The sequence below is a fragment of the Zeugodacus cucurbitae genome, chromosome 3 (assembly GCF_028554725.1).
Source record: "Zeugodacus cucurbitae isolate PBARC_wt_2022May chromosome 3, idZeuCucr1.2, whole genome shotgun sequence".
Lineage (NCBI taxonomy): Eukaryota > Metazoa > Arthropoda > Insecta > Diptera > Tephritidae > Zeugodacus > Zeugodacus cucurbitae.
In genome coordinates, this window is record NC_071668.1 from 19,992,090 (window position 1) to 20,007,013 (window position 14,924).

Here is a 14,924-nt window from a genome sequence, read left to right on the forward strand (position 1 = left end):
ATTTGAAAAGGTGTTTCAGAGTGCAAGGTCCAAACTTTAAACGCGTTTTTCTCAAAATGGTGTTTTCAAAGTCGGTGACCAAAATTACTCGAAAACGGCTAGACCGATTAGTCTCAAATTTTAACACGACCTTCTTAAATATATTTTTTAGTAATTCATCGAAGATTTTTTCTCTCCGATAAATATATATTTTTTTTATAAACAATTTAAGGCCGAAATTTCAGTGAAAAATCGATTTTTTTTTTGAGAAACCGTCATTTTGTCAAAAAATTTTATTTTGCTTATTCCTTCGATTAATTACTAGATTTAACATTATTTTAACGAAATCTGTTTGGTTTTTTAATTTCGGATGATCCAGTTCCGAGATATAGTGGTCACCGCAAAACGTCTTTTTTGAGAGGAGCTCCTGGAGATCAGCTGTAGCTCTTTTTCTAACTGTATATAACCACTTAAATGGTCTTAAATATATCGGTTTAGGGTAATATCGAACATTGGTTAATTCAAAGCATGTCTAAACTCCTTAGAACCCCAATATAATGTGGGAAAAATAAATAAAATCGGGAAAAGAGATTCCTTTTGTCAGTTCGGGTATAAATATTTAAAACTTGTCGAATAAATATATATTATATAATTAATTATAGGGCGTTCTTTTAAAGTAGGAAACAAATCTAAAGGCAGATTTCAAAGCCTCAAATATTAAATTTCATAATAGTAACGGCTAAAATTATTGAATATGAGCCTGGGTCCGTATTTTTGGTAGTTTTTTTTTACAGGGTCGAAGGTGAGATTTCTTTATAGAGACTGTGAAATTAATTTTCTATTACGTTTAGATTCAAATATGTTAGACTTGTTTCTTCATGAGTTATGACAATTAATCTTTATACCAAATAGCCTCATATAAGAGTTAAATTCTTAAAATTTACCTTCTAATACCCCTGAGGTCGTTAGTCGTGAAGTTTTTAATAAAATTCAATATAATAACTATGAATAACTTAGGAAATTTCCCTCAGCAATAAATGAGGGGATCAGATGACCATAATTATACTCAAGTTAACTTATCTCACTTCTCAAAAATGTATGTATGTACATATTTATATGTACATATATCATATTAGTGAAGCCATGTAGTCGGAGGTATAGAAGATAGTCGCGTGGCTTTGCGAAAAATACCCAAGCGCGTGGCAGAAGCGCCTGACACTTGCTAAATTTTCATAAGGATGGCCATAGTTGCTAAGCGGCTATTTCGCGCAAGCCAACTAATTGTCTAAATAATAACAAAAAAATAAATAAAAAATAAAATAAAATAATAATAACACAGAGCCATTATCGCAGTTCATGGCAAAATAACTACAACTATGAATAAATCTAACTATATAAGATCAAGCGCGCTTACGTTTAAAAATAAATTGTTTAGGCAAAGTTCACACTAATGTGTGTATTTATATACTACATAGTTTTTTCCCAATTTTTCTTTGTATTTTTATTTATTTTTATATGCTATATTTTTTATAACACGATTTTTATCTGTAGCGCTAATTTTGTATTATTACAAATTTTTTTTATTATTAATTGTTTTTTTTTTATTATGTCTAAAGAAATGATTGCTTATAATATATGTAGATATATATACATATGTATGTAGATATTTGCTTGTACCAACTCACCTAACATAATCACGCTTACAGTACGTCTTGCCGTCACGTACAAAACACGTACAGCTTTCGTCCAGAAATTGTCGACATTCCTGACACTTGAGGCAGGCCGCATGCCATTCCAGATCGGGGGCAACACGCAGGATGTATTGATCGTGAATTTGACCGCCGCAGCCGACACAAAGTGATAGACGTTGTTTTTCTGCAAAAAAAAGAAAAGGAAATATAATAATTAATGATATATAGAGGAAATAAATACATTAATATATAATATTAATAAATAAAATAAATAGAAAAGTAAATAATAATACTTATTTTATTGAAAAATAAAATATTAAAAATTTAAATAATTCGGAAAATCTATTATATACTACTTGCGAGAAATTTCAAAAATATTTATTTTTTATTTTAATTTAATTTAGAAAAAGAAATAATAATTAATATTTTATTTAAAAATAAATTATTAAAAATTTAATAATATTCGCAACTTAGTAGTTCATATTCGAGGAATTTCAAAATATTTTTTTAAATTTTTTATTTTAATTAGTTTTCAGTTGCAAAATATATATGTATATTCAAAAATTTTTTTGTAATATTTTTTTTTTCAATTTTAATTTTTTTTTAATTTTTTCCATTTGTCTAAAAATATTACAGTAATCTTATGCTCATTCAATTTGTATCAATTAATATTCATATTACTATTTTTATTTTTCGAAATACTCAAAAAGTACATTATTGCCAAATTTTTGCTTTGCGGTTTTAATAATTAATTGCGCTATTAGTTATTCGAAAAAAATTTAAAAATGCTAATTTTTCAAACACAACTATTTTTTCAAGTTTTCTGAAATTTATGACATTTAATTTTTTAAATTTTTTTCGCATTTTTTTTGCCACAAAAATACAGTTTTGCATAATATCATAAACTTTTGACGTATACAATATTTATGAATTATAAATTCTCGCTGCCGAAAAATATTAAACGAGTTTGTTCGCTTTGAATTGTTGATACTTTTCAGCTAAATTCTTTGAGGTTATAGGAAAAAAATGGCGGATAGACAGATAGAAAATATGAATATACAAAAATAAATTTGTTAGTATATACATATATATTTCATACAGACGTACATATATACATATTTACTAATATACAATCGATTATAATATTTACTTCCGTATATGCCGAGGAATGAAGTCAAATATAGAAATTTTTATATTTGATAACTGCCAAATTAGTTTTAGTTGTTGTTGTATATTTGAAAATTAAATTAAATTAAATATTAAAAACCATATATTATCTACAAAAAAAAATTATTTCATTACATACATCATAAATCTCATAATAATATTGACCAAAAATATTAAATATATGTTTGAGACCGTATTGGAGGTAATTTTTATCAAGGTCAAGACAATTTTAAACTTTCTATCAGTACAGAAAAATTAACATTTTTCTTCAAGCACGTTCAGTTATGATAACAGTATTTGTAGTCTACAAAAACTGACTCCTTAACTGTCACTGAAAACGAAAAAAATTGATAATATTTTTTTTAAATTTAATTTAATATCATATTTTAGTACCACCCTAGTATACAAAAACGAAAAAAATTAAAAATTTGTTTATTTAAATAATTTTTATTTAATTTCATATTTTCGTACCACCCTAGTATGCACATACTTAAATTTGTTTCTCAAGTTCTGCCCAGTTTGCCATAAAAACTTACTTCCACACAAAACTTAAATTTCTATTAAAGCAAAAATTACACACACACACACAGCGAAAGAGAAGAGATAGCCAGACATGAGTTGTAGTTCCGCCTGTGGGACTTGGCAAGTGGAATGTGCCATCCCTCATAATAAACGAAATGAAAACTTCAACGTTATTACGCACATTTAACGTACTTTTAGTGGCAGTTTTGTTTTTTCTTCACTAGCTTTTTGCGAGCTGGCAAATTTTTTTCGAACTTACCTTGCCTACACTCACACACCCCTCCCCCACACACACACACTCAAACTAAAAAGCAAGTGCAGGCGCTAAATAAAGGCAAACTTGCAAAAGTGTGGAAAATGTGCGATACACATTTAGCTAAGAAAAAAACTTTATATACTCGTCTGTATTGAAGCACAAAAGTAGCAAAATGCGTAGCAGTTACTAGTTTGTCGAGGGAATGCAAGAAAGTTAAGTATACGTCCCGGTGGATAGCTGGCGAAATTACGAAAGGGAATAGTGGCAAAGCAATAGCAAGGAGAGAAGTAGTAAGTAGTGGAGAAAAAAATCAATGCAGTACATAGCAAACCTGTACATATGTATCTGCACCTCGCTTTATCAAAATGGCGGAAAATGTAGAAAACGAAAAATCTGCAGCAGAAAGGTGCTTGAAAGCGCTTGCAAGGAAGGCGAGCACGAAGGATTAACAAAGTTGGCGGACTTGCTTGCTGCTTAAACTCAATGGAAATACTTTTTTTTCAGTTTTATTCTTTTTTGGTAAATATGTAAGTGTGATTTGGTATAAGGACTTTTGCTTTGCTTGCTGCGTTAAGCATTTTGGCACAAGTTTGTGTTGTCTGTGTGTTTGTAATGGCACAAAAAGTTCGGGCATGTCATGTTGCAAGTTTTTTTTGAGTTTTTTTGCGTTTTTTTTTTTTGCTTGCGTCTTAAATGTTTTTAAATGCCGTTTTATCCGGCCGAATTGCCAGCGAGGCAGTCAAAATTCTTTTTTTTTTTTTTGTATTTTTCATTTAACTGTTGGAAATCTTTGGTGTTTTTTTTTGCTGATTTTCTTTTAGTTCTACATTTTTATCTTTTGGAAATATCTTGCTGCATACGAATTTGTGTCTATTTGCATTTTATTTTTTTCTTGGTATTCTTTTTGTTGGTGTTTAATGTTTGCCGAATATTTAAGGTTAGAGCGAAAACCTAAATTCTTTCAAGCGAAAAATATATTTTGAGGTCTGTTTAAAACGCAGAAATAAATAAATATGTGTCTAAATAATATATTTTTATAAAATATATATTTTTATGTCAAACTTTATAGATTTGTAAAATATTAATTTAATTTTTTTTTTGATTTTTCGAGGTTATTATTTCATGAAATAAATTAATAATTCTTATTTGAAGTGAAATAATATAAATTTTTAATGTTTTTTGAGTAATTATAAATATTAAAAGATATTCATTGATTCAAATATTATAAAAGCAAGTAAAGAAATGCTAAGTTCCGAGGCAACCGAACAATTTATACTCTCGAAATTTATTTATATAGCTTTATTAAAATAACACACGATTTGACTCATATATTCGGCATAAAGTCTAATAGAATAATGAAAATCATCATATATAGTATATGAGGGCTGAGGTAATTCCTGAACCGATTTCACTAATTTTCATCACTAACATACATACATTATATCTAAGATTATATGCTCACTTAATTTTGCTAAGATATCTCAGATATTAACCGATATATGCGGAATATAGCCCACCGTATTTTTGAAAACCCTATAATTAGGTATATGGGGGTAGATATGACCCGATTTTAAACATTTTTGGCACAGAAAAACACTATTAGAAGAAAAAGATTCTCTCTAAATTACATTAAAATATCTGAGAGATTTACCCATATTTTCAGTTAAAATTTACCATAAGGCGCTGAGTTCAACATATTCGATATCTGGGGCCTTGAAAAGACTTCGACAATTTTTTTACAAGTGATGCCACGGATCATAACAGTATTTGTGTAAAGTTTTATTTCGCTATCTTCATTGATTCCTTATATGGAAGATGGGTGTGGTTGTGAACCGATTTAGCTCCTTTTTAACTCTGTTATCAGGTTGTCAAGAAAATATTATATACCGAATTTCATTCGAATCGGTCGAGTAGTTCCTGAGATATGGTTTTTGACCCATAAGTGGGCGATGCCACGCCCATTTTCCATTTTGTAAAAAAATCTCAGTGCAGCTTCCTTCTGCCATTTCTTATGTAAAATTTGTATATTTCGTTTCTCGTTAGTGAGTTAACGCACTTTTAGTAGTTTTCAACCCAACCTTTGTATGGTAGGTGGACCTGGTTATTATCCGATTTCTCTTATTTTCATTGTGTGTGATGGGGTACGTATGAGAACCGAGTGCGGAAAGTTTGGTTTGTATAGCTTTATTGGTTTGCGCGATATACATGCAAAAAATCTATTTGAAGACGGTGCCACGCCCACTTTCCCAAGAAAATTACCTCCAAATATGCGCCTTCCTTGTGCGATCCCTACTGCCAAATTTTACTTTTATAGATACATTATACTCGCATAGCCACTTTGTTGCGAGAGTTTAAAAATCAATTATAAATTTATCAGTTAAATATATAATGATAAAGCACTTAATTTTGACTCAATTAGTGTTAATTGAAAACAATTTAAATGCATTACAGCTGTTTGTTTATTAAATAAAAACTTTTTAGAGTATATTTTGCTCTAAAAACGCTTCATCTTTGAATTATTGAATTATTAGCGACGGTCTTTATACTCCCTCAAATGAAAAATAAAAATAAAAAAATAAAAATTAAAGCGAAATTTATTAAAAAATTCTAAATTTAAATTTATTGCTGACGCATTTACATTTTTTATAATTTCATTTTGGCAGATAGTAAATCAGCTATACCAAGCGCCAACCACTACTGTTTGTGTGTAGTATTGTTGTTGTTGCAATTTATTTCCATTTTTTGCAGCAAAACGCACATTTGCCAAGCAGCCACAAACTGCTCCTCCAAAGAGCAACCGCAGGGCTGCCATGTGTAAAGCAAGCAACGCCAACAACAGCAAACCGCCCTAACAGACTTACTAGCAGAGAGGCAAGTGCTTATGTGTCTGTAAGGTTGTGTGCGTTCACAAGTGTCTACCTTCTTGAGTGAGTATCTCTACAACAGGCATTTGTCGCTTTTGATTTTTTTGTTTTTGTTGTTGTTGTTTTTACTCTTTTATTTTTTTGCTTTTTTTCTCTTTTATTGCGCGTTTTCTGCTTCCATGAATTATTTATGAAGGCGGAGCAGACAAGATTTTTTCCCTCACAAACACACACAGAAAAAAAGCAAAAACACACGCAAACGCACAACAACAACACGTGAAAGCAGCAACAACAAGCGCAGGCAGAGTAGGCGAGTGCAAAGTGCGAAAAGGGGAGCAAAGGGTGTACTGTGCCTGTGCCAGTGCCAGTGCCAGTGGATGCTTGTGTGGTGCGATGCCAAGCCAAACGTTGCGTGAATGGATGAATATCTGTGGACTTGTGTGTATATCTACATTTGTATTTTATGTCTTATTCTTCTCTTTTTACGCTTGTGTGTGTGCGCTTTTCATTTATATACATATATGAGTATGTGTGTAGCATCATTCTTATTGTGCTATGTTTTTGTTGCTGTTGTTAGCGCAAAGTTACGGCCCTCCATTTCTGCTTTTGTGCACTTTGTATTTGCTTGTGGCTATACGTAGGTTTGTATGTGTGTGTATATTATTCGCGCTTGTGAGTGGAAGAGTACGCGTAGTATTGGCGCATTGGTTGGATCTTCGATGCTATTGTTGGGGATTTTACGTAGTAGTAGTTGTTGTTGTTTCATTATTTTTGTTCTTCGTTTCAATTTTATTGCATTTGTTGGAGTTTTATTTTATTGCAATTTTTCTATATTTATACTCGGTTATAATAAGATGTTTTTTAAGAGTCGTTTTAAGGCTTGGTCAACTTAGCTTAGTAAGCAATTTGGTTTCACGGCTTAATGTCGAATTGAAACAAAATAGTTAAAGCGAAGATTTTGTGTTTAAAATGGAATAATCGCTTAAACTTTATTCAAAAATAACGAAATGATTGAGCCCGTATAGCAGAGGCCACTCAAATGAAGCCGTCAAGCTACTAGACCACAGAACGGGTTTTAAGACCACAGAACGGTTTACAATCATGTACCTAATATGGTTCCTCAAATTTCACATTAGACCTATTAATAATAAAAATTATGGATTTTTCGAGATATCTGGATATAAAATCTGATTATCTATTCTTTTTTTCCGCACCTAAAAGGTCTTTCACAAGTGCTTCCCACGAAAATGCAAGTCCATCTCCGTCCCTTTGAGAATATGGATACATGAGACTAAGAGGAGACCTAAGAACAGTTAAGTAACGGATGTTTGTTCATCAGTCATAGTATAACAGGATATTATGAGCATTCACGAGCTCTTTAAGATCGGTATTTTGGACGAAAATAATGTTATAACTGAGATATAACAGTCTGAGCATCCGTATGTAATTTGATGACTTAAATCAATGATTTTCCAAGAATTTTTCTCAAACACACAGATTAGGTTGACATATTTTTGGGAGAAAATAGTTCTCATACAGCAGTTTTCTTAAGAAAGATAAATACTATATATTATATATCATATGGATATGTTGATGAGAACGTTGGCCAGATTTCAGAAAAACGATGAAAACTATTATTATATATATTTTCTAGAAGAAAATACTAAATTCTGAATCATATTCAACTCCGTTGGGTGGTGAAAATAATTTTGAGAACGACACCATAAGACTTGAATATTTTTATTGTGCGGGTTATCAAAGCATCCATCAGAAACCTTAATATTAATGAATATTTATTGAATAACGGTATCTTTAATATGTAAATAAATTTAAAATCCACTTTTGCCACATCAATTTGTTTCATAATGATCGACTAAATACTTAAATTTGTATAACACTCAGGTCATTATGGCCTAACGTCATCTTCGTCGGGTTAACTCAAGCTAGTTGGGCTTAATACTATTTGTAGTAAATTATTATTAATTAAATTATTTGTCACTGATTTAATAAGACATAAAAATTAGAATTTTATTAATTAAATATTAGATTTATTAAAATTATTAAATATTAATCTTAATTGTATCATATTTTATTTAACTGTCTTTTAACTCGCTAGTTTTGTAATTGTCTACGTAATTACCTACAATTCTCAAGCTTTCAGCAACCACTAACAAAGTGCGTCACACACCCTTTTATAGGCAAATGTTCACACAAAATATCCTTAAACACCTCTTCATAACATGCATTCACAGTTTTTTCAACAACCGTTATATTTTCCAAAGCAACATTATCTTCTTTTTTCTTCTCTTCACCACTTTTCACTTTTTTATGCCGAAAAAACAGTTACAAATTTGTTAAATTGTCCCTTTCAAGTAGCTTTAACATGATTTTTCTCGCCCCACATGTAACTGTAGCTGTTAGATACACGACCCGAATAACAACTATGCGTGACTGACCGTCGGCAAGCATCGGCAGTGACATCGGCTTTTGCTAACAATTCGCTACTCGGTAGATATATATACAAATATATCCTTATAGCTCCATATAAATCACATAATTCGCATGAATGCCTCTGACTACAACAACAGCAACAACAACAAGCCAATGGATGGATTCTGCGCAGTGCATGCGTGGAGCCAACAACCAAAAACCGAAAGGATAAGGGATTATACAAAATAATATATATATATGTACATATATAGTAGAAATTGTTGTTGTTGTTGTTACACTGTGTGCTCTCAAATGGTAGTTATACTACCTTAATTATTGTTGTTGTTACAGTAGTTGTTGTTGGCGCCCACTCAAAGTATGTCGACCCCATATTTGTTCGCATTTGTTAAACAGACCGACTGACTCTGCGCCAGGCTATAAGCTGACACCCCCCTGTGGGCAACAATATAAAAGTAACAACAACAACAACATAAACACCGCAGCCGCAACAGTTGCTCGCCATTTTTTTTTTTGCTTAATTTTCATTTTAAGAATTTCTCTTTAACGTTAACGGCAGCCATGCTGACGGCTTCTGCGTGTACTTTTGGTGAGGGGCGGTGGGTACAGTGGTTTTATGTTGCAGCGGTTGAAGCGGGAATTTCGCGTGGCGTACACGGGGTATCAAGGGTTGTGTGGCTAGTGGGAGGTTGGTTGGTTGGGGTAACGGTAGTAACGGGAAGCGCGCACTTGTATTTCCGGCATTTGGTGGTGAATGCGTTGGCCACTGGCGCATATAGCCGATACTGCCATTGTGGTTATAATGGGAATTTGAGCGTATGGTGGAGCATTTCTGTATACACAATCCACAAGCGAGTAATTTTTTTTTGTTTTTATCTTTTGCTTTTGTTGTATTTTTTGTTGAATACGAGTATAGGGTGGATTAAGAGTTGACTGCAACACTTGTCATGTTGAAAGTAAGTAGTAGAGATGCAGAATTGATAAATTTAAATTTATATTTATATTTATTGTATATTTTTTCTTGATATTTTTTAATTTTTTCTTGATAAATCTATATTTTAATTTACAGTAATTAGTATATATGTTAAATCATATTAAAGACAACTGTTGAGTATTCTTATTGAAGAATTTAATAAATTTAGAGCTTACATGAAATTGAAGCGATAAAGCAGCTAACTGTGCTGCAAAAATTTTTAAATAAATGAGTGAGTAAATTTTTTTTTCAAAATATACCTTTATTAAGCCAAGTAAATGGTGTTAAGGGTGAGTTTAAGATTTTTTTCTGGATTCTATCTCTATTAACTAAAGGAAGTGATGGTAAAGGCGTGTCTAAGTAAATGTTTTTCTTGTTAAACTCGGTGTTTACGATTAGAGTTTAACATTAAACTCCAATATGAACCATAAACTCGAGTTTATGGGATAAAATTATATTTAGATAAACTGTGCTGCAAAAATTTTTAAGTAAATGAGTGAGTAAATTTTTTTTTCAAAATATACCTTCATTAAGCCAAGTAAATGGTGTTAAGGGTGAGTTTAAGATTTTTTTCTGGATTCTATCTCTATTAACTAAAGGAAGTGGTGGTAAAGGCGTGTCTAAGTAAATGTTTTTCTTGTTAAACTCGGTGTTTACGATTAAAGTTTAACATTAAACTCCAATATGAACCATAAACTCGAGTTTATGGGATAAAATTATATTTAGATAAATACAACCTCAATTAATATATAAGAAAATTTAAATAGAAAATATAAACTCGGTGTTTACGATTTGAGTTTACCATTAAACTACAAAATATATCATAAACTCGAGTTTATGAAAAAAAATTATATTTATAAGAAAATGCTCAATGAAAATATAAGAAAAGAAAAAATATAAACTCGGTGTTTACGATTTGAGTTTAACCTTGAACTCCAAAATATACCATAAACTCGAGTTTATGAATTATGAATTATGAAAATTTATATTTAGCTAAGTACAAGTTCAATGAAAATAGCAGAAAATATAATACCCAAAAGACAATTTAACCCTACAATCAAGACTTTAACGCCATTTTCTCTTTTCCGGCGGTCTTTTCAACACTGTGGCAAACATTTTGCAAACACCATGCAACATATGCAAATTATTAGGTCACTCATACACTACTTTATATGAGCAAAAGCTTGTATCTGTGTTTGTATATGAGCTCTTTACCAACAAAATGAGTGTAAATTCTCGAGAGCAGCAAAGTAGAAAGATGTGTGGAGGGTTTTATCGGCTACTACATAGAGTTTGCCTGCGGTTAACTTGGTTTGTGGTGGCGTTTATGCTGAAGAGTGCACTATTTGAGGCAACTTTGCAAGATTGTAGTTGGTAGTGAGGTTGATAAATAAAGAAGTGAATAATTGTATATGCATTTTTGGAGCTGGCAGTAGAAAAATATTGAATTTTGAGTATTAAGATTTAAAAATATATAGTTGGGTCATAATTAAATTTATTGAATGTGTGAAATCAACTTTGTTGGACATATTTTTTGTGCTTTGTTCGCAGATCTGTGTTTATAAATTATTTTCGTTAAAATATATATAAAGATTTCCGTAAAAAACTACAGCAAAACAATACTGAGAAGACAAATTGGAACAATGTCAATGTGATTGACCTTTTAAATAAATATTTTAAATAATATATATTTTATTCTCCTCACTTTTCATGACATTTTACACTGATTATTATTAAAAAAAAATTATAATTAATAATATATTTTTAGGTTTTTCCTCATTTTTTAACAAATCTTTGAATTTTAGTGTTTTTTATTATGAGAAATTCAAAGCTAAACTAGTTCAGTACAAAGTTAAACACATTTTCATAAATATTTACATACCTACATAAGCATTGAGTAGAAAAATCAAGCCCAAGAAACATAAACTTTCAGTAGTTGTTGTTATTTCCACCTTCTTGCTTGCTTGTGGTTTCCACTTTTCATTTTAGCTTTATGATTTTTCTATTTTTCTGCGATAAGCCGTCACAACAATTCAAATTGCAAAATGACCATAAATATCTACATACTCTGGTGTAGTAAAAAGTGACCACATTAGGGATGTTCTTATTGTTAAGGCCAAGCTTTGAATGAGATATTTTGAATTTTAATATTTTTCTGCTTAAAAGCTCTAATATGCACTAATATATTTAAAGATATTGATTTGGCGAAATTTTGATGAGTGGCGAATCGAACATTCAACTGGTATAAATCATATAAACTGGTATAAACAGTTTGAGATAGAAGTAAAGGGAGTTTTAACACTTTAATGAGGTTTCCATAAGCTAACTAGATGTAAACTGCCGAGTAACGCTGTTTTAATACTCTAAAATTAAATCAATATCTTTAGAGAATTTCGCAACCCTAAATACCTTGACTGCAAGCATTATTAAATACATATTTATTACCTAACTATGTAAGTCTATACATAATATGCAAAAAATATACATACAGACACACACACATACATATTTATCATCACTTTTAAGTACACACACATGTCCACATAGTATTTGTTGTGAGATTTGTCTTTGTACGCCTGTGCGAAGGCGTGTTCTTGTTCACTCACTATCCAAGCGCTTTGTCCAAGCGCTACTTCACGCCACTACCAACTGCGACTGCGCCTGCTCGTGACGCGTCAAAGCGTATCTTACAAACTTTACATTTTATTTTATCTAATTACACGCATTTTGTCGTGTTTTTCTTGAATACATAACTATACGTCTTGTTGGCTCACCAAGCACACACACACATACTCATACTCAAACTCACACTCATATGCATGCCTTCGCCCACCTCTTCTCAACTAGGCATGTTCATATATATTTATGCAAATGTGTGTGTGTTCGTGTGCAATTCAGCCTTCGTTTGGTTTTTCTCCATTTTATTAAGCGTTTTGTAAGTACCAAGCAGCAACTGTCGGCTGGTTTTTACCTTGTAGGCTTTTGCCGGCTTGTTGCGACTTTTTTCCGCCTCGCTATCGGCTGGCAATTGTTGTTGCTGTTGTTGTTTGACACAAAGTGATGTATGTGTGCGCTTGTCAGGAGGGAGGCGCGTTCATTGAAATATTTTGACAAGAAATTTTAACAAACGGAAAAAGTAATGTTGTTTTTTGTAGGAGGCAAGCTCACTCTTCTTCCAGTAAATTAAATGAAAAATGCTCTAACCTTACTTTTAAAGACCCATTTTAGTGGAAAGAAGGATATTAAAAGTGTATTGGACTAGAGAAAAATTCACGTTAAAACTAGTGCCACTAGATTTTAGCTTTTTCCATTGTTCTTACTGAAGAAATCATAATTTTAGGTAGAGCTAATCATAAGCATAACTTACTTAAAGATGGAGGACCACAAAAATGAAAAGCAGCTCCGCTGAGCATCTGATAAATAACTATATCACACACATTTTTAAACTTACATAACCTAGAATTAGTTAGTATTTAGATCATATTTCTGGTAGTGGAGATAAAGAATATAGAATTTTTGGTTTATTTTCATCAAAAACCGATTACCGGGTGTTTTTAATATAAACTCAGATGACAAATTGAAGGTTTGGTTTTATTTCCAATAGCGACCAGCTACTGGGTGCTTTAAGACCAGATAGTAAACTGAACATTCGACTTACTGCGCAAAATATGCAATTGATTCTAATAAGAACCGATTACTGGGCATTTTTAGTTATAGAACTCGTCAGTAGAATGAAGATTTGCCCATATTTTCATTAAAAACCAACTGCAATGTGGTTAAGTGGGGAGAACAGAGTGAAGAATTGTCTTATTTCACAAAATTTTAACGTTTGATTGCTATCAAGAACCGATTATCGGTAACCGGTATTAAAATTTTTAAAACTCAACAGCAGGGTAAAAATTAGAGGTTATTTCTAGTAAAAACCATCTAGAAGGTGTTTTAAGTCGGGTCAGCATACTGAAGATACGTCTTAACCCGCAAAATTTAATTTTAATTTGGTTAATTTTCACCGAAACCGATTACCGGGTGTTTCAAGTTTCAAAACTCGGCAGCATAGTGAATATTTAGGTCTATTTCCATTAAAAACCGGGTAAAGAGACTTTTTAGTCATGATAGCGGACTGAATGCTTGGCATTTGTGACAAAATTCGAGTATATTTCCAAAGAGAACCGATTACCGGGTACTTTGAGGCTTGAAAGCAGACTGCAAACTCACCCTACTTCTCCTAATTAGTGTTATTGTACGAATTATATGAATTCTACAGTTAATTGATGTAACTTGTATAAGAAAACTGCATTCCTAGGTTCTTAAATTAGTACTATCCATTAATTTAAGGATCCTTATACAGCAAAACTACTCTAACACGAATATAAAATAAAGTAAGTACTAAAGGAGAATTTATAAACATGTAATAAGCACATAATAGCAAGAAATTTGAATTTTACAGAACTCAATGGAAGTAAAATCAGTCTGTAGCCAAAGTTAATTGTAAAACCGAGAGGCCTTTTCTCATAAAAACCTCTTCTGGGATTCACATCGGCTAGATATTGTTATTATTTTCAATATTTCGTTTAAATATACTCCGCTTTTGAATACTTTATTTTTCGATATTATTTATTAGATTTCATTTAGTTAAATTTTTCAGACAAAATCTTAAAATATATATATAAAAAAACATAACCTCAAATCGGATATAATTGTAAATGCATTTAACAGTTGTTTCCAACCAGATTTATAATTTTTTCAATGAACTAATCTCAAAATAGGCAAATATGCTATTAGCTTGGATCTACAACAACTATGAAAAACACCAAATATGGACATAGTGCTGCCGCCTGTTCGGAATTTTATTATTTTTATTTTCATTTTTTTCTTGTTATTGTTGTTTTTATATTATTTTTTTTTTGCATCGCATATTACCATTTTTGCATACGCTTTATCGTTTTTAGGCATTTTGCCGTTGTTGTTATTTGGCGTTAACTATTCGTAGTTGTTTGTGTTTTTTATTTTTTTGTTATTGGCAA

At 31.3% G+C, this 14,924-nt stretch overlaps 1 protein-coding gene across 1 annotated transcript in view; it reads right to left on the minus strand.

Moving 5' to 3' along the window:
• Positions 1 to 14,924, minus strand: part of LOC105216393 (insulin gene enhancer protein isl-1) — a 66,943-nt gene that overhangs the window by 11,781 nt on the left and 40,238 nt on the right. Inside the window, exon 2 of the mRNA XM_011190863.3 lies at positions 1,665 to 1,854. Within this exon, the coding sequence (XP_011189165.1) occupies positions 1,665 to 1,854 (190 nt within the window). The remainder of the gene's footprint in view (positions 1 to 1,664; positions 1,855 to 14,924) is intronic.